This window comes from Cyprinus carpio, chromosome A17 (assembly GCF_018340385.1).
Source record: "Cyprinus carpio isolate SPL01 chromosome A17, ASM1834038v1, whole genome shotgun sequence".
Taxonomy (NCBI): Eukaryota; Metazoa; Chordata; class Actinopteri; order Cypriniformes; family Cyprinidae; genus Cyprinus; species Cyprinus carpio.
The window spans coordinates 24,411,548-24,429,899 of record NC_056588.1 but is presented as its reverse complement, the minus strand read 5'-3'; the positions used below and the strand labels follow the sequence as shown (position 1 = coordinate 24,429,899).

The window sequence follows — 18,352 nt, the reverse complement described above, 5'->3', positions numbered from 1 at the left end:
CTCAATCTCTTGACTGCTTTGTCGCTAATTTCTGCAAAGTGTTTGGATGTCCAACTCTGCACTCGTCAATAAGTGAACAACTCTATCATTTATGTCAAGGAAAAAGTTCAGTAAATGACTATGTGCTCAAATTTTGCACCTTAGCAGTTCTCAGTTTATGATGACTCCATGGGGCTTGAGCACTTTTTATTCAACTATCTATTCGTGTTGCCCAGTGGATGAAAAATGTTATGCTCAACACTCCAGAACGAGGAAGTGAACCGATGCAAGTGGACAATATGCATCTTACTCTGGTCAAGCGGCATCACTGGCTGACCCAGCAACTGTGTTTGTATTGTGTTGCCAATGGACACATGATTGCAGCGTGTCCAGTTTGACCTCCACAGCCATTGGTGTGACGTTACCTGCCCTCCTCCACTTACCACCACTGTGGCTCTTACTGTCTCTGTTGCAGTCATAGCCCTTATTGTCTTTGGTTTAGCCAGCGATTATATTTACAGGGAGCTCTGCTGCCAGCTCAGACTCTGAAAAATGTCAACAAAGCCTTCTACCAAGTCCAATCCACAATTGGTAAGCCACTCAGCCAAGGAACCATCCAGTTACAAATAGGCAGTTTTCTCGTCGAGAAACAGGAACTCTGGTTGTGGAGAAGTCAAGTCCTTGCATCACAATTGGGCAAACCTGGGTCATCAAGTACATTCCTATTCTTTCCTGGTCAACCGGAGAAGACCCGAAGTAATTTCTGTTTCCCTGACTGTTTTCCACAAGGGCAAGGGCAAGACCAAATCTAACTCCACTTCCATTGAAAATCCTCTAGAGCAGGGGGGTCAAACTCAATTCCTGGAGGGCCGGAGCCCTGCAGAGTTTAGTTCCAACCCCGCTCCAACACACATACCATGTAGTTTTCAACTAAGCCTGAAACACTTGATTAGTTAGATCAGGTGTGTTTAATTAGGGTTGAATCTAAACTCTGCAGTGCTCCGGCCCTCCAGGATTTGAGTTTGACACCCCTGCTCTAGAACAACAGTCCATTAAGATTCTGTCATGTTACTCTAACTATCCAGACCTCATCTGCCCCAAACGAGCATCTCAGTAACCACAATGACCATGGGACTGTGCCACCGACCTCCAAAAAAAAAAAAAAGTTACATATCATATGACTATTACACATCTCTCCCATGACAGTCAGCTCATATCGCTAAATTAAATATAAAAATAACAGAATAGTTTTATGTAATTGTATCATTTTACTCTAAAAGCATTGTTATGGTATTATCATGTGACTACTTTGCATTTTAATGTTTTTGATCAGAATACATTTGAGTGAAAGAATGACTCATCTATTTTCTCATGGCTCCCTGCTGCTGCCACCATCTTGTTCCAGTTCATTGCTCCACAAAGACATGAAATCAGGTTTTTTAGCTTCATAATCTTTTGTCAGATGCTTATAATGAGGTTCTTTATCCTTTTTATCCAAATTCATCCAGTGTGGCATTTCCCACTGCAATCACGAGTGTCATGACGTCATGGTGTTTGGTTAGGTTGGGTTAGGTCGAATAAATAAAGGGTTCTCTACCGATGTACAGCTGATGAAGACTGAAGTCAGACTGAAAGGAAGACTTGGTGAGACTGATGCCAACTTCTCCATCCCATGAAAAACAAAGCCTTGGTGTTTGTGAATTAACTTTTACCTGCTGTTCATCACAAGAGCCAAAAGTAAGTTTGGGGAGGGATGCATTGCATTGTGTACAAAAATGCCATTAACATTTTGGGTTGATATTTGTGGGGGAAGTTTATATTTTAGAAGCTGTCATTGGTCATCATCTCATCGTTTCAATAATTTAATTCATTGAATGAGAAATTAAATTTTAAAAGTACAAATAATCCATTCAGTCCGAGTCTAAATCAATAAATGGAGACAAAAACTGCATGCATAACAATTATAATACAACTGTAAAACTGCTGTTTAAAGTAGTTTTTGATGATGCTTCCAATAGCATGTAATGCCTCGGGACACTGCTGTCACACTGAACAACATTTCAAGCTATTTTGACATACTGTTTCCAGCACTTAGACTCCATATCATTAATACACATCACTAAGCAAAGCTTTACCTTATTTTATCCATAGCGATGTTGAAAATCTTTCTGTTATATGGAAACATGACACTGCAGTACTGAATAAAGCAGTGTTTCCCAAACATTTTTTTAGCCACGGCACGGTTTGGTCAGCACACCACTTAGCACTGAAATATAGCAAAATTGCACAAACATGCATTGATACACATAATCTAATATTCTTAAATATATTTACAATCTAATACCATACAGCATACTATGTAATCTAATATATTTACAAACATAAAAGATAAGTTATGTATTAGCAGTCATAAATCTTTTTACATTTATTTAAAGTTATTAAAATTGTCCTAATTAGAACTACATTATGACAACAGTGTTTAATTTAAATTGTTTACATTTTCAATTGTTGAGGAGAACCAGCTAAAACATGGGACTATTCACGAAAAAGATTCTAATGTATTACATTCATTATACATCTGAGAAATGTTTGTGTTCAACAGAAAAGCGTGCCAACATGTAACAGATAACAACTAGGCCTATGCAGGATTGAGATGCAGAAAAAAGCTGATCATAACTTTGATAATAATCTGCTGTGACATTTGTTTAGGCAGCCCGAAACAGACTGTGAATGTGTCTCCTGTCTGAGAGTCAGCAGCCCTAAATAATCACAATTTGTTTCCTATAATAACCAAATACTTAATTTTCATGCTTGCCCATGAAAACGTTCTCTCGGTATAGCAGATGATATTTAAATTCTAAACAAACATGCGTGTTGTTTACCGTCACTTATTAATCTATGATGGATAGTCATGTTTGCATTTAAAGTTCATCAAAAGTGAGAAAGCAGCCTACAGTTTTACTGTTGAATCGCTCTCAGCATAGACAGTGTCAATATAATAAATAAGCCCTTGTCAAGTGTTCATTTTCTCTAGTGACTTGGTAGCCTACTGTAGACAAATTAGCCTGTCAGCTTTGTAAGTGTTTGTGATCATGAGATTAAAAGCAGTGCTTTTGCAATCATAAAACATAATAAAAGGGAAAATAAAATGGGAACACCTGACTGACGACATAAATGAATCCGTTAATCATTCAAGCAGTTTGAGAGAGTGGTTCAGTGGTCAATAGTCTGATTTAACAACACTCTTCACACTGAATCATTTTCAACAAACTGTTCAAAAGAATCAATTTAGAATGAGCTGACTCCCGAACGCTGGCTCTCTAGGGCCTGCTAGTGTTTGATTTTAGTTTGGACTCAAGAGGAGAGAAGAGGAAACGAGGTGTTCAGCTGAAAGTAATCATTTGACTTCTTTCAGAGGCCTACATACACTAAGCAATCTGATCTTCGTTTGTTTAGCTTAAGCTTGTGAATGAAGCACAGAGACAGTGAAACAGCAAAGCTAACAACGGGGGTGAGTAAGTGACCTGAAGAGCAATATAAAAATAGCATGTTCACAGTATCGTTTTTTTTTTAATGTTTTTTTTTTTATGTTTAATTGGCAGTCTTTTTTTTGAATTTGTTTTTTTTTTGTTGGTGTCTGTTTTTTAAAAGTCTGAGTCATCTTTCTCTCTCTCTCTCTTTCCACTGTTTCTACTTCAAAATTTGCATTGTAGACTAATAGGCATACTCTCTATTTAAAAGGAATAGCGTTCCCATTTTTTTTCACCCTCATGTCATTCCACTTTCTTTCAATGAACAAGGTGATCCAAGTGATGTCCAACTTTTACATGCAATGTAAGTGAATGATAACCAGGCTGACATGAGAGTGACTAAATTACAATAGAATTTACATTTTTAGTCAGTTTTAGGTCCCAATGTCCAGAACAGAATTAACATTTTCAAACTAGTGGTCCCCTCTGAAGTTTTCTGAGGGTTTTTTGGAATAATGGAGTAAATTGAGACATTTTGAAGCTGCTATGTTTTTTGTCTTAAATGTAAATTGGACAAGCAGTGTACAGTAAAATGAGTCATTATTTTTTGTCTTATTGTGTTCATATATGTGACATCTGAAAGCTTGTGCCATTCTTCCTTAAAAGAATCAACTCAAATCTCCTGTATCTGCTCTTGTGATTAAACCATGGAACGTGTTTATGAAACCTCAAACTGGAACATTTGTGTCTGTATATCTGTTGATAATCTTAAATTACTGCCTGTAGTTTACAGTAAACCCGATCACAGTTCTTAATCACTTGATCAATCTGTCTTTGAGCATGACCTAGTTACAATAGAGTGTGATCTTACTCATCTTTTTTGTTTGTGTGTGTTTGCATGTCAACCGATACCACAAGGTAAAATAATGCTGTAACAATTATGGAAGTTTATCTGTATGATATCTTATTACGTAACTGCTAATAATTGTGAGGTCCCTTAATCCACTTGTATTTTGATGCTACTTTCAGTTGTAATTTTTCATGTAGCTTTTTTTTTCTGTTTCCTTAATTAAAGGTTCCTCAATCTGAGCTCATGGATTGTTGAGTTTATGAGCTCATAATTCACAATGAAGCCAGTGTTTTTCAGCATGACTGTCCTGTTTATTTCCTACAACTGTTTGAGCGAACACATTTACACGTATTTCGGTCTGATCATCTGCCTCGTGCTCTGGGCTAAAACGGTATTCCACACAGAAAATGGCTTGTCGGATGGATTTGGCCGGGCGGTGTTGATTACAGGTTGTGATAGTGGATTTGGACATCACCTTGCAAAGAAACTGGACCGCATGGGCTTCACTGTGTTTGCCGGATGTTTATGTCCTGAGGGTCCCGGGGCTCAGATTCTGGTTAAAGAAGGCTCTGACCGTATAAAGGTGCTCCAGCTGGATGTGACCAAAGATGAAGATGTCCGCTTGGCCAAGGATTTAGTGCAAGCAAATTTGCCAGAGAAGGGTAACTTAAACACTTCAAAGTGTCTTATTAATAGTATTTCTTATTTCAAGAAGGAAATCCCTCTTGTTCTGTACATTATATTGTTGTGAATTTTTCAGGTCTCTATGCTGTGGTGAATAATGCTGGAATCAGTGACTGGGGAGAGACCGAGTGGAGCACTGCCAAGGACTTCCAGAACATGGCTGACGTTAACCTCTTTGGTGCCATCAGAGTCACCATCCCATTCTTGTCACTCATTAGAGCATCCAAAGGTCATTGGTGCCTTCTATTCTAACTTGTGTATAATACATTAAAGTCATTGTTGATTAAAAGTGCCCCTATTATCCCATTTTTAAGGTTCCTAATATTGTTTTGTTACATGCATGCAAGGTCAAAAAATGCTTTTGTTTTCTCAAAATATGCATTTAATATCACCTCAAATTCTCAAACGATTTCTTTAAAGTAGTTCTAAGATTCATTCACTCTAAACCCCTCCTTTCCGTGAGCCTACTCTGCTCTGATTGGTCAGATGGCCTGGTCTGTGCTGATAAGGGCACATGAAGAGAACAACAACAAAGACAGTCCAATCTTGACATGCACAACAATTGCTTCAATGAAATTGATTTATTTGACATATTTACTAAATTAGAAATAATGAATTCTTGAATTAATCTGTATGGAAAAATCTGTAAAATAAACTTTATTCTGTAATCCTATTATTAATATTTTTCAAAAAGATTTAAAAACATGACTAAAAAGGAAGTAAACACTGACCAACAGTTCATTCATATTTCGTAAAATAAAGACCAGGTAATGCTAGTTTTGCATACAGTACACTGCCTTAACAATAGCTGACCACTGATATTTGCCATTTAGGTACTAATATGTAGACTTTATGTAATATATACCTTTAAGGTAGCAATACTCACCCTTCAGAGGTAAAAATAGGCACAAAGTTTACCCTTTTGAAAGGGTAATACTGCACAAGTGAAAGCTATTGCAATTATTTATTCCTAAAAGAGTGTTACTTACTACTACTTTTAATTTCATCATTCATTCTTAGGTCGTATGTTATATGTGTCAAGTATCTTATCTTTCTTCAACTGTCTGAACATGGGAGCATACAGTGTATCCAAACGGGGACTGGAAGCATTTGCGGACTGCTTGAGAGTAGAGATGGCCAGTTTTGGAGTTAAGGTAAGGACTGATGTGTTCTTTTAAAGGGAAACTTATGTTTATGGGAGCATACAGTGTCTGTGTTCTTTTAAAGGGAAACTAAGAGGACTCTTTTGTTGGACTTTTAATATTATTATTATTATTCATTACAAATAGAACATTGCTTTAAACATTATTTTATTTTTCTGTTTTCTGTTCTTGTAGGTCAGTATTATTCAGCCTGGAAATTTTGGCATAGCCACAAACATTCTGCACAAGAAAACCCCACAAGACGTATGGGATGAATTTGATGATGCACGTAAACTAACATTCAACCAGAAATACATTGAGATGGCATGTGAATATTTCAATTCTTTGTGCACTTCAGGATTTAAAGATTGCTCTATGGTTATCAATGCCATGTTACATGCTCTCACTGCTCCCAAACCTCAAACCCGATACCTGCTGGTATCCTGGAGAGAGATGTTTTTTTTCTACATATGCCCTTTTCTCCCCACTTTTATTACTGATTCTGTGTTTCATGTAAGTTCCATGTATCACAAGCGTAAAGAAATGCTTTACTTGTAATTAGTTAATTCATAATCAGAATAAGAGAGCTCGCTTTGCATAGACGACTCAAGTCCTAAGTGTTGCTGTAAGACTGATGTAACTCTAACATGAGACATGTTGCAAAGTTTTTTTGGACAGTTGTGCACAAAAATATGTACTGAAACATTCTTTACTATAAATGTGTGTTATGTACTCCTTTCCCTTTTCTTTCTGAGTAAAAACATAAACTCTTTATCATAGTTAATCTTGCTGAAGAATTTATCATAGGCAACATTAAAAGGACTTCAAATGTCAAGAAAGATATTCCAATTCATATATATATATATATATATATATATATATAAACAAATCTTTTGAACTTTCCATTCATCAAAGAATCCAGAAAAACTGTATTATGGTTTCCATAAAAATATGAAACAATGTTTCTTGAGCAGCAGATCAGCATATTCGAATGACTTCCAAAATATCATGTGCTGAAATTTCAGCTTTGCATCGCAATAATAAATTAAATTTTAAAATATATTAAAAGAGAGTAATATAAAAAATGACCTAAAATTTAAAATTTTACTGTGCATAAAACTGTTTGCTGAATTTGTAATGTAAATGTGGGCATTTTATGATGACATATTGCATCTGTATGCAAACTCAGTGTGTTGTTCAAAGATGTAGTACGAGGAACTAAGATAAGCATAATTTAAATAGAAATAACTGCTAAAATGACAACATATGTTTTGCTGCAGTGGTTGAAAAGCCTCTTTCACCATTAGAATGACCAGTCCCTCCTGTAATGTTTCCTACTTTTGTGGATACGATGTTACTCTAGGTCGAGTCGTGATGTTTTATTTATAAAGTGTTTCATTTCTGCATTTCTGTTTAAACATTGTGTGGAAGTGTATCGCTCTCTCTCTGACCCATTTCGTTAGATTTAGATAATCATCCCACTACTTTCACTAACCTGTTTTATGTACATGGCATGCACAGAAGTGTGTCATTGTCCACAGCTGGCAAAGATATACTTTGATAGAAGGCATCCTTTCCAACCACAGGGCCAAATGTCCCTGTCTAACACTCCGGAAGTCAAATCTAGCACTACAGTCCTACATAACACAGCACTGTTTAATCACTTCATAAACCTTTCCACCAGATCCGTCACAGTTGCACAGTGGAGCTTTATTGTTCACTCAACTACTTGGGCAATCATATTTAAAGGTTTCTTAATATTAAAAAGTTTTATGTTGACCCTGTAAAGCCTGACATATGAGATAATATTCAAATATATATATATATATATGTTTTGAAATTTTCTAAAGTTAACTGGACCTTCATTGAAACAGTTTATCATAGTCAACGGTTAAGTTAACACACACACACACACATACCTGTGTTTTGCTGCAATGGTTGAAAATCCACTTTCACCAGTAGGGTTTTCCGCCTGTAATCTTTCCTGCTTTCGTGGCTATAATGTTACTCAAGGTCAAGTCATGATGTTTTATTTGAAAATTGTTTCATTTTCGCCTTTATAACTATTTTACTGTATAACTATTTCATGGAATATATATATATATATATATATATATATTATATATATATATATATATATATATGTATATGTGTATGTGTGTGTGTGTGTGTGTGTGTTTGTGTGTTTTTGTTGAGTATCACATTTAATACATCAGACATTTATAGTATTAAATAGTGAGAATGTGGCACTTTTACTCAAGGAGGAAAAAAAAATACCCACATTTTATTCAGAGGCCCAAACTGAGCAAAATTATATGCAGAAAAATAAAGATATTTAATACATAAAGATATTTAAAGTAAAGTGATGTGATGTGTAGCCTAGTATGTTGAACCATACTTAGAATTTGTGCTCTGCATTTCACCCATCCAATTGCACACACACACACACACACCCCGTGAACACACACCCAAAGCAGTGGAAATCATTTTATTTATTTATTTTTAATAACAGTACAGCAGATACTTACAAATATCTGATATAAATGATATAAATGATTCATGTCAGTCATCACTCTATATCTCTAATAATATGACAAATAAACGTTCCTCAAAAGCCTGATAATCATATTTAAGACACAGTTGAACATGATTTTTCTAAATAATTATAATCAAGTAAACCTAAGTTGTAAGTGTGCATCGTGAAATATTACTAAAAACAAAAAAAGTTATTCTTAGGTTTACTTGATAAATCAGCAAAAAAAATTGTGAAGCACAAATTGAAGGTGGATGTTTGAATAATAGAAAGCAACTCAGAGGCATTGAAATTTGTGTATCAAATATGATACAATAGGCTTTACATGGTTAATGCTCAAATGCTGTGGTTTTCTCATTAAAGTTGGTTTTTAATATTTATATAACGCATTATACTGAGCATTTTACAAGATAAATGCATTTTGTTTATGTATTTTTTTTACCCCTAACACTCATTGTTGACCAGGCTGAAAAAAGCATTTGAATAGGATGATATTAGTAAACAAAAGTATTTAACATATACTTTCAAAACAAGTGGTAACACTACAATAAATGTAAAATTATAAACATTAGCTAACTACATTAGTTAACATGAACTAACAATGACAATTAAAAAAAATTTGAACTTATTAATACTATTTTGACCTGCGATGACGTGATTCATAAATACTGTTATAAATGTTTTGCTCATTGTTAGTTAATGTCAGTTAATGCATTAATGGAACCTTATTCTGAAGCCAAAAAGTTTACCAAAAGTTTGTGTGCATCCATGAAACTGAAACACAAACTAAGAACCAAACAAACAATCCACAGCTCACTGCTTCCTTGAGAACAATCTCTCAAAACTTCTATTACATTGTAAACGATGATGGGTTCTCGTGGTTCTGTCCAACAACGGTTTTGTTTGCTGATATGTACAGCTCAGAGTTCTGATGAGACGAGCGTCCCGAAATGTACCGTTTCCACAGGCACCGCAAGTCTCGGAAGATCTGACAAAAGTGGCTCCTGAATTTAACCCCGATGAAGGCGTACAGAATGGGATTCAAGCAACAGTGAAGGTAGGCCACACTCTTGCTGATGGACAAAGTCATCAGAGTCGCCTGTACTTCCTCACAGACTCTCTCACTGAACCGTTTACTGGTGTGGACGAGAAGCACCACGTTGTAAGGCAGATGGCAAAGGACGAACACAAAGACCACGGCCAGGACCACGCGGATCGCCTTGTGCTTCTGGAAGTTTTGAGCTTTGAGTAGAGTCACCATTGTGCATGAGTAGCAGAATATCATAACCATCAACGGCACCAAGAACCCGAGGACCATCTGCATGCTCGGAATCAGGATCTTCATGAGTCTGGCGGTGTGATGCTCCTCAAAGTTAGTGATGCATTCCTTGTTTTCCTCCTGGTAATATATAAAAGTAGGCAGAGACAAGATAAAAGCAAGCAGCCATATGACCAAGCAGATGAGACGGCTGTACACCTGAGCTTGCAATCGAATTCGAATCGATCGTCGGGCTTGCACGATGGCGATGTAGCGGTCGCCGCTGATGCAGGCCAGCAGGAGCGTGCTGCTGTACACATTGATACTGTAGGCTGCTCTCAGAAACTTACAAGCCCAATTGCCCATGCTCCAGTCGTGCTGTTCGTTGTAGATGATCAGTGGAAGGGCGATGACAAAGAGGAGATCCGCCAGCGCCACATTAACCAGGTAGATATCGGTCATGGATTTTGCTTTCTTGTAGAAGGAGTATGTTAGGAGGACCAAAACGTTGCCCACCAGGCCGAGTGCGCAAATCAGAGAGTAGATGAATGTTGGGATGGTCACTTGCTGTTCGTTGAACCATGTCAGGTTACAAGGTTCCACATCATCACCATCATAAAAGTCAAAATAAGAGACGTTATCTGTGTAATTGTTCATAACTGTATGGCTGACCTTGAGAGAAAAGAGAGAGATGGATAGAATTAAAATCTAAAAAGAGAGTGATTTTGCATCAGAACAACCGAATACTTCCACTGTTTTTGAGTGAAGAAAACACATCAAACAGAAGCTCATCCCTTGTGAAAAAAAAACTGTACTTGCAAATATTAATGAAATAAGAGGCCATTAAGCGTACTTAAAGAGAGTCCACTTTCACGACCGTGTTTCTTTTTTAAAAAAAAGGCACTTTGTAATGTCAAATTAAATAATATTCAAGTACATTTCTTTTATTGTGTTGTTGACTAATACAATGCAATTCAGTTTCATACAATTTAGTTACCATTTGAACCATTTTTCAAAGACAATAGAAGTAATTATTAATATTAATGTATTAATATGTACAGTCCTATTTCAGTTGGTTTAAAACAAATCACTCTAACGTTCAGCTAACAGAATTTTTATATAAAGTATAATACATTTTCAATTAATGGAGTGCACTGTGCAAAGTGTCTGAAAACATTACAATTAGTTTGCACTGTTATTTCCATAAACAGTAATATTTTTAAAATTATGCTAAGATATTGGCTAAATACATGTGTAAGAAGGAAGTTAGGCAAATATTTGTGCATCATGGCCGCTTCTGTATAGATAGCAGATAAGATAATTATACCACAGTCATCTTTCGAAAGATGAAAGGCATATGTGTCCTGCTTAAAAATGTGTGTCTTGTTTCAGCAGTTTGATGTACACACTGCCAAACCTGTATTTCTGCACATTTAAAAGTCTGAACGCATCATTCAAATAATAAAACATGGAAAATGAATGGTTTGTTTTCTTAAGACAACCATGCACATTCACAATATAAATCCAACAGTATTTAAGCATTAAACAATTGTCCAGTAATATAACAGATTTAATTGCACTGACACTAACGGATGAGAACAAAACTTGAACTGAACTGAGTTGAATAATGACATTTTGTCTTCTGTACAGCTGCTTATAGTGCAGTTGAATTAATTTCATAACTTATTATTTTACATTATTACAGTTATATTCTTGTGAAGCTGCTTTGAAATAATCTGCATTGTATAAAGCGCTATAGAAATAAATGTGACTTGACATAATTCTAATATTCAGTCAAGTATGTCAAAACTATGACAAATAAAAGCAAAAAAAAATTGCACAGTCTACTGCAAGCAAATGTACTTTCATCAAATGAAAGCCAACAAGAAAATATCTGTATTTAAAATACTGTACCTCTTGTTTAAAGTCCTTCTTTCTGACTCTTTCTCTGACTGATTTGAGAGGAATATTTCAACATTCACGTGTGATGCACCTGTTTCAGTGTGGAGTTCCTCTCACTGTGTTCCTTTATGTTTCTAGACCAGCCCACATTTGAGATCATGTGGTGGGTGTTGTCACAAATATGGTGTTGATAAAATGTCTCTGTTGTTACCCGCTTCTGCTATCTGATGAGGCTTCTTCTTTGATGCCCTTTTTGTCCTCCTACACCAATGAAAGAAAGCTCATTTGGATTTTTACCACCTACACTGAAAGCTTTGATATATATAAAACAAAAATTGTAATGGACTGTTCTTTTAAAAACATTACACCATTCTGTCTAATTAAACCTCTGATTTCTCTATAAGTAGACGAGACTTGGATCAGCTGACCTCAACAAACAAAAACTGAGAAGTAAACAGAGGAACACAGAATGGCTGCATTGTCATTGTCTGACTGTTTCAGGTGCATCTCTTAGTAAAACTTCAGTGTATTATTATTATTATTATTGCTATTATTATTGTTGTTGTTTCCTTGGTTTTTAAAAATATTATTTTCCATTTTTTTGTTCCCTAAAGTGTGAGTATGATGAACAAATACAATAATTCTTCAGAACTTTATGCTGATATTTACAACCATACTCTGATGTGACAGTCCTGCTTTTACAGTCACATAGCTTTGCCATCATGGAACCAAAGTACAAAAGAAAATAGTAAAAAATATATATATATAATAATATATATATATATATATACACACACACACACACACACACACACACACACACACACACACACCACACACACACACACACACACACACACACACTCACATTACCGGTCAAAAGGTTGGGATCAGTAAGACTTGTAATGTTTTTTAAAGAAGTCTCTTATGCTCATCAAGGCTGCGTTTATTTGATCAAAAATACAGAAAAAAATGGTAATCTTGCAAAATGTTATTACAATATGAAATAATGGTTTCTATTTTAAAATCCTTTAATTTATTTCTGTGATGCAAAGCTGAATTGTCATCATCATTACTCCAGTATAAAGTGTCACATGATTCTTAAGAAATCATTCTAATATGCTGATTTATTATTAGAATTATCAATGTTGGAAACAGTTGTGCTGCCAAATATTTTTTATTTTTTTGGAAACTGCAATACTTCTTTGATGAATAAAAGTTAAAAAGAACAGCATTTATTCAAAATATATCTTTTCTAACAATATAAATCTTTGCTATCACTTCTTAACAATTAAACATCCTTGCTGAAGAAAAGTTTTGATTTATTTCAAAACAATGTATTCATCAAAGAATCCTGAAAAAAAAAGTATCAGTTTCCAAAATAATAATAAAAAAAATATTAAGCAGTTTCCAGCACTGATAATAAATCAGCATATTAGAATTTTTTTCTAAAGGATCATGTGACACTGAAGACTGGAGTAATGATGCTGAAAACTCAGTTTTGCATTACAGGAATAAATTAATTTTAATGTATATTAAAATAGAAAACCTTAATTTTACATTATAATAATATTTCACAATATTACATTTTTTCCTGCATTTTTGATCAAATAAATGCAGCCTTGTTGAGCATAAGAAACTCCTGTAAAAAAACATAAAAAATCGTTCCGATCCCAATCTTTTGACCAGTAGTGTATATATGCATAGTTACGAAGCATTTTTTAGAGTGTACTGAAAAATATTTCTGCAGAAATTACTTTTGCTAATCTTTACTCAGTGAGGCTCTCGATAACTGTTGTTAAATACAAAGAGTTAGGGTGCCAGTTTGATCAGCTCAGGGTTTATGTTGTGTCATGTGTTTGACTGGCTCACAGCGCTGATGCATGGTGTTTGTGTTTATTGTCTGTTTTTACCCTGCTCCTCTTCATACCTTATCATCTCATTAGGGCTCGCACCCGTTTTAGTTCATTTGTCATCCTTTATATTCCCCTCTTGTTTTTTTGTCTTATGCCAGATATAATCTTTGCTCTGACAGTTAACATGGAACTTGTCTGTAGTGACGTGTGATCTTGTCTTGTTTTCTTGCCTGTTATCCAAATTTGGAGATTTGGTTAAATTTTTTGTTTTACAAAAACAATTAAAGGACTCCAGGTTTTTTTTTTTTTTTAGCTCCGGCATTTTTAGTTTAATTATTTATTTTCTTATACCATCCTGAAGTAAATTAAAGGTTAGGCTTATGACAATATGTGGGGGGGCTAGAATTGAGTCCACATTATAAAGTTGCACTGTAATACAGTAAGCAATGGGTGTTCGTGTCAGTATGTGAATAGGCTTATGTAGGCGTTTAACATTTAATCAGGTTATGGTGTTAACTTTTGATATGTAAATTTTCTGACCTACAAAACAAACATTAAAGCATTTCATTATATTTTGAACCTGCATCTTTAGCCAACTAAGACATCTTCCTCTGTTGTGCAAATGCAAGCATTTTGGGTGTCTTGTTCATCATATTTATTTTCATATAAAAGCAACAGAACTGAAATTGTATGTTTATTTGCGACACAGTATGTGAGTGAGAATAACACGCTATCTGCCTTTGATCTTGTATGTATCTGTTCCACTTCAAGAGCTCAGAACTGTCCGTCTTGCCTGCGCTTATTTCACTTCTCCCCTCACTGCAGCCGCCTACTCTCACTTACATTTCAGTCAAGGCGAGGCGCATCTCAAACAAGCCTAGTATCTGTGTAATCAAGTCGACGGGGCAGTATGTGAGTGCAAACAAGATTCTTGAGTTGGCTTTTCAAACATAACTCGTCTTTGTTACCTTGTTAACAAAGTCTGTCTGGCTTCAAAACCTCCAAGACTTCATAGAAAGACTCCACAGCATACTGGGTCTGTGCTAATACTGGCTGAGGCTGGATGTGGATCAACTGAGTCTGTGATTGTACTGGCTGATGATCTAGCATCTCCTCTTCTTACAAACTTAAACATAACACCTGTAAATTATTGATTACTATTATTAAGTTTATAAGCTGCATCAGGCCCAGTCAAACTGGCTCCATCAGATTTCCTGTTATATATTTTCAAATATAAAATACTATTTATACTATGGCTAAGCTCTTGCAATATTTACCTAGTAAAAATGCAATTGTCGATATCAAGAATTAAAAGTGAGTGAGTGTTTGTTCTTTGTATATTTACTTTGTACATTTACCTTATCCAATTGCAATTATAAAATGTAGTGTAGTGAAAGAAAACATGAAATTAAAATTGGAGTGGTGGGGTGGGATGTTTCTGTGGCGCCCGAGGAGCAGTTGGGTTTTCGGTGTCTTGCTCAAGGGTATCACCTCAGTCATGGTATTAAGGGTGGAAGAGAGCACTGGTTATTTGCTTAACCCACGACTCCCCTATGGTTTTTACTAGTCAAAATGTAATTTCTGATATAATGACGCCATTGTTTATATCAAGAATCCACGTTTGTACTAGTGAAAATGTAATTTCTGATATCAAATATATACATTGTTACTAGTAAAACTTCCATTCTTAATATCAAGAATTCACATTTTAAATAGTGAAAACTGAATATTAAAAAAATGCATATCCTGTGAATGAATAAAAGTTAAAATGTCACTGTGTTTTTTAGTATGCATGCAACACCTGATACTTAATGGCTATTAATTTATATCCTGAGGGATGTGCATGAGTGTTGTGCATCATGTATTGATAATCATGACTTTTGTATTCAACATTTTGAATTAATAGTATATATATTTATTTATTTCTTTGATTTATGTATTTTTTTAATGTTGATTTGTATACTAAATAGTCATTGTCTTGTTTTAAAATTATGTGCGCCTATGGTAAGGAGTGCCATCACTCCCCTATTGTACTGGTCCCCACAGATGTTGCTGTTGGAAAGCATTTCATTTTGTGCACGATCATATGAAAGCATGTTCACGCGCGACATTGTTATCTTTTCCAAGATGCAGTGCACGTATAAACACTGTTTTACTTTTCGTGTTTAACAAACGTAATAAATGTATTTTCACTTTTATCAGGCACAGAACACACAGCCCTGGAAGTGGCTGGCAAGCAATCAAGACACAGTCAGATCAAGAGATGTGCTGTCCAGCTAAGTTAGCAAGACAGACAGACTAGAGAGAAATGAAAATCAACTTAACTTCACTGTTATTCTGTCCAGCTAAGTTAGCAAGACAGACAGACTAGAGAGAAATGAAAATCAACTTAACTTCACTGTTATTTGCTGACATCTTTCAATTCATATTGCTTAATTGGCATGACATACTTAGATTATACATATTGCCACAGCATTGTACAGTTTTTAGCAGAATATATTTTAAACAAAACAAAATACATGTAAAATCACGATCCATATACATATACAAATACATGCCATCTTTCTCTCTCTCTCTCTCTCTCTCTCTCTCTGCTAGTCTCTCTCTCTCAGTCTCTCTTTGTGACCTGAAGGACAGTGTTATGCCCCTTTTGTTCTACTTTCTGTTTTCAAATTTATACGTTTGGGCGTGTTTGTGTGTGTCCTTCTGTCAGTGTGGACGGGAAGAAACCTGATTGTTTCAAACCTGGACGGAAGGCCGAAACAGAGAGAATAAGATGAGTTTTCAAACGAAAACGTATTGCTGCCTATAAGAGACTCCGTCATCACTTCCTGCTTCAGCTTTTGGGCTATCTTGCTCTGCCTTAATTCTTTTAGTTTGTTATATTTGTTTGTATGATTTAGGTTTTATTTGTGTTTTATGTGTGTTGTTTGGTGGTGAGAGATTGTTTTTTGTTTTTTGGTTTTGTTTGTCCATTTGTTCATACTACTGACTTCACTACTGACTTCCGCCTGTTCTTTGACTATGATTCTGGATTGCCCCTGTTTGGATCTGTTCACTTATTATTGTAAATAATTGTATATAATAGTATTCTGGGGAGGTAGGGAGACTGACGCCATTTTTGTTTGAAACTTGTTTATTGATTGTTTTTGACAGGAAGTTAGGGAAGTAATGGTATTTTATTTATTTTTTGTTTATCTTTTTTTGGGAGCTAAAATTCCCCCTGTTGTACTGTAAAATCATCACTGTTTCATTAAAATACTGTTTATTCGTTTTCCAAAACTCCTCCGTGTTCTCATACTCCTTCATGTAGTGCCTTTACCCTAGACAGGGCGTAACAGTAGTTCCGCTTCATTTTCTCATCTAAGTTGTAAACAGTGATGCGCGCTTTGATATTAGAGAGGGGGAGGAGAGGCCTTGCATAATTTGCGGGGCCCTACGCAGCTTGCATAGTGAGTGTATAGGGCCGATAGACTCTGGCCTTTGAGTTACTGATGCAGGCTAGACAATAGGTATGGCTAGCACAATCCAGACTACCTAGCCTTTAGGCCAGCTGTTTAGGAAGCTCTAGCGCAGGGATCTCCAACCCTGCTCCTGGAGCTACCATCCTGCAGACTTCAGTTCCAACCCTGCTCCAACACACCTGTCTGTAATTATAAAGTAGCCCGGAAACCCTTTGATTAGCTGGTTCCGGTGTGTTTGATTGAGGTTGGAGCTGAAATTTGTAGGATGGTAGCTCTCCAGGAGAAGGGTTGGAGACCTATGCTCTAGAGCATGTGCAGCCAAGTCTCATTTCTAAAACACTGAGCACAGAAGGTATTATTCTGATTATCTGGCACACGCACAAGGGCAGTCTTACAGGCCATTATACCAGCCGACTTTCCCTAGTGTCTCCCTGTCAAGAGGTGATGGCATGTTTTTGTTTATGGCCGCCTGCTCACTCTTTTAATATACAAGGATAAGGGAACTGCCCCTCACCACTGCTGACAGCCCAGGGTCTGTGACGGGCCATGTTTCAGTCTCTCACCTACAATATTAGAGGGACACTGAGTGGCTCTTCAATATACTAGAACAGTGGTTCTCAATTCCAGTCCTCGTAACCCTCTGCTCTGCACATTTTGTATGTGCCTCTAATCACTGCATAGCTTTGTTTCAATATATAGTATTAATATTTAATAAACTGTTTGGACTATTCTTTCTGAATTTGAGTCCATCTGTCCTACAGCTGCTTGACAGAACAATCCGGCCATATCATGGACTCAGCAGATGGATCTGATCTTTGTCAGGCTGTCTCTCAGCAGAGTATTCTTATTGGCCATCAACAAGAGGAACTCTCTGCTTCTCGTCAGGCCATCCAGGAAATGAGTCAGCAGGTACCCAAGCTTACTCAGCAGCTTCAACTTGCTTCTCAAACTGCTCCGCTTGCTGTCACCCGCTGATGAGCCCTGGCTTAACCCACCATCACCCTGTTCCAGTGAGCACAATTCCTGTTGATCATTCTTGTCTCAATGCTCCTTAATCTGTACCATGCAACCATCTTGCTTTCCATCTGAGCAATCTAAGGTGGCTTATATCATCACACTCCTCATTGATAGAGCTTGTGAGTAGGGAACGGCAATGTGGGCCAAGAAGTATGACTGTTGAACATAATTCCAGGGATTCTCGTCTAAGCTCTGCA

General features: G+C 36.2%; 2 protein-coding genes across 4 annotated transcripts; one reads left to right on the top strand and one right to left on the bottom strand.

The window, feature by feature from the left end:
- Positions 1-1,692: 1,692 nt before the first annotated feature.
- LOC109047923 (retinol dehydrogenase 7-like) lies at positions 1,693-6,901 on the top strand. Of its 3 annotated transcripts, none has more exons than XM_042774484.1 (5): positions 1,693-1,716; positions 4,525-4,961; positions 5,060-5,212; positions 6,004-6,137; positions 6,321-6,901. In XM_042774484.1, the coding sequence occupies exons 2-5, from the start codon at positions 4,577-4,579 to the stop codon at positions 6,681-6,683; spliced, it is 1,035 nt and encodes a 344-aa protein (XP_042630418.1). In that variant the 5' UTR covers positions 1,693-1,716; positions 4,525-4,576; the 3' UTR covers positions 6,684-6,901. The 3 variants fall into 3 exon arrangements, with proteins under 3 accessions (XP_042630418.1, XP_042630416.1, XP_042630417.1); XM_042774482.1 differs by lacking the exon at positions 1,693-1,716 and adding an exon at positions 3,333-3,490; XM_042774483.1 differs by lacking the exon at positions 1,693-1,716 and adding an exon at positions 3,360-3,494.
- A 1,793-nt stretch (positions 6,902-8,694) lies between these two features.
- Positions 8,695-11,930, bottom strand: LOC109047922 (C-C chemokine receptor type 6-like). The gene is made up of 2 exons (XM_019065583.2): positions 11,831-11,930; positions 8,695-10,588 (listed from the first exon to the last, which is right to left on the bottom strand). Exon 2 carries the CDS (start codon positions 10,571-10,573, stop codon positions 9,509-9,511), a length of 1,065 nt encoding a protein of 354 aa, XP_018921128.1. The 5' UTR covers positions 10,574-10,588; positions 11,831-11,930; the 3' UTR covers positions 8,695-9,508.
- Between the last annotated feature and the right edge of the window lie 6,422 nt (positions 11,931-18,352).

Bases quoted from the DNA above. Each gene is read 5' to 3' on its own strand.
- LOC109047923 (XM_042774484.1), top strand. From the start codon at position 4,577: ATGAAGCCAGTGTTTTTCAGCATGACTGTCCTGTTTATTTCCTACAAC. The intron at 4,962-5,059 runs GTAACTTAAACA...TGAATTTTTCAG, and splicing joins AGCAAATTTGCCAGAGAAGG to GTCTCTATGCTGTGGTGAAT. The intron at 5,213-6,003 runs GTCATTGGTGCC...ATTCATTCTTAG, and splicing joins ACTCATTAGAGCATCCAAAG to GTCGTATGTTATATGTGTCA.
- LOC109047922 (XM_019065583.2), bottom strand. From the start codon at position 10,573: ATGAACAATTACACAGATAACGTCTCTTATTTTGACTTTTATGATGGT.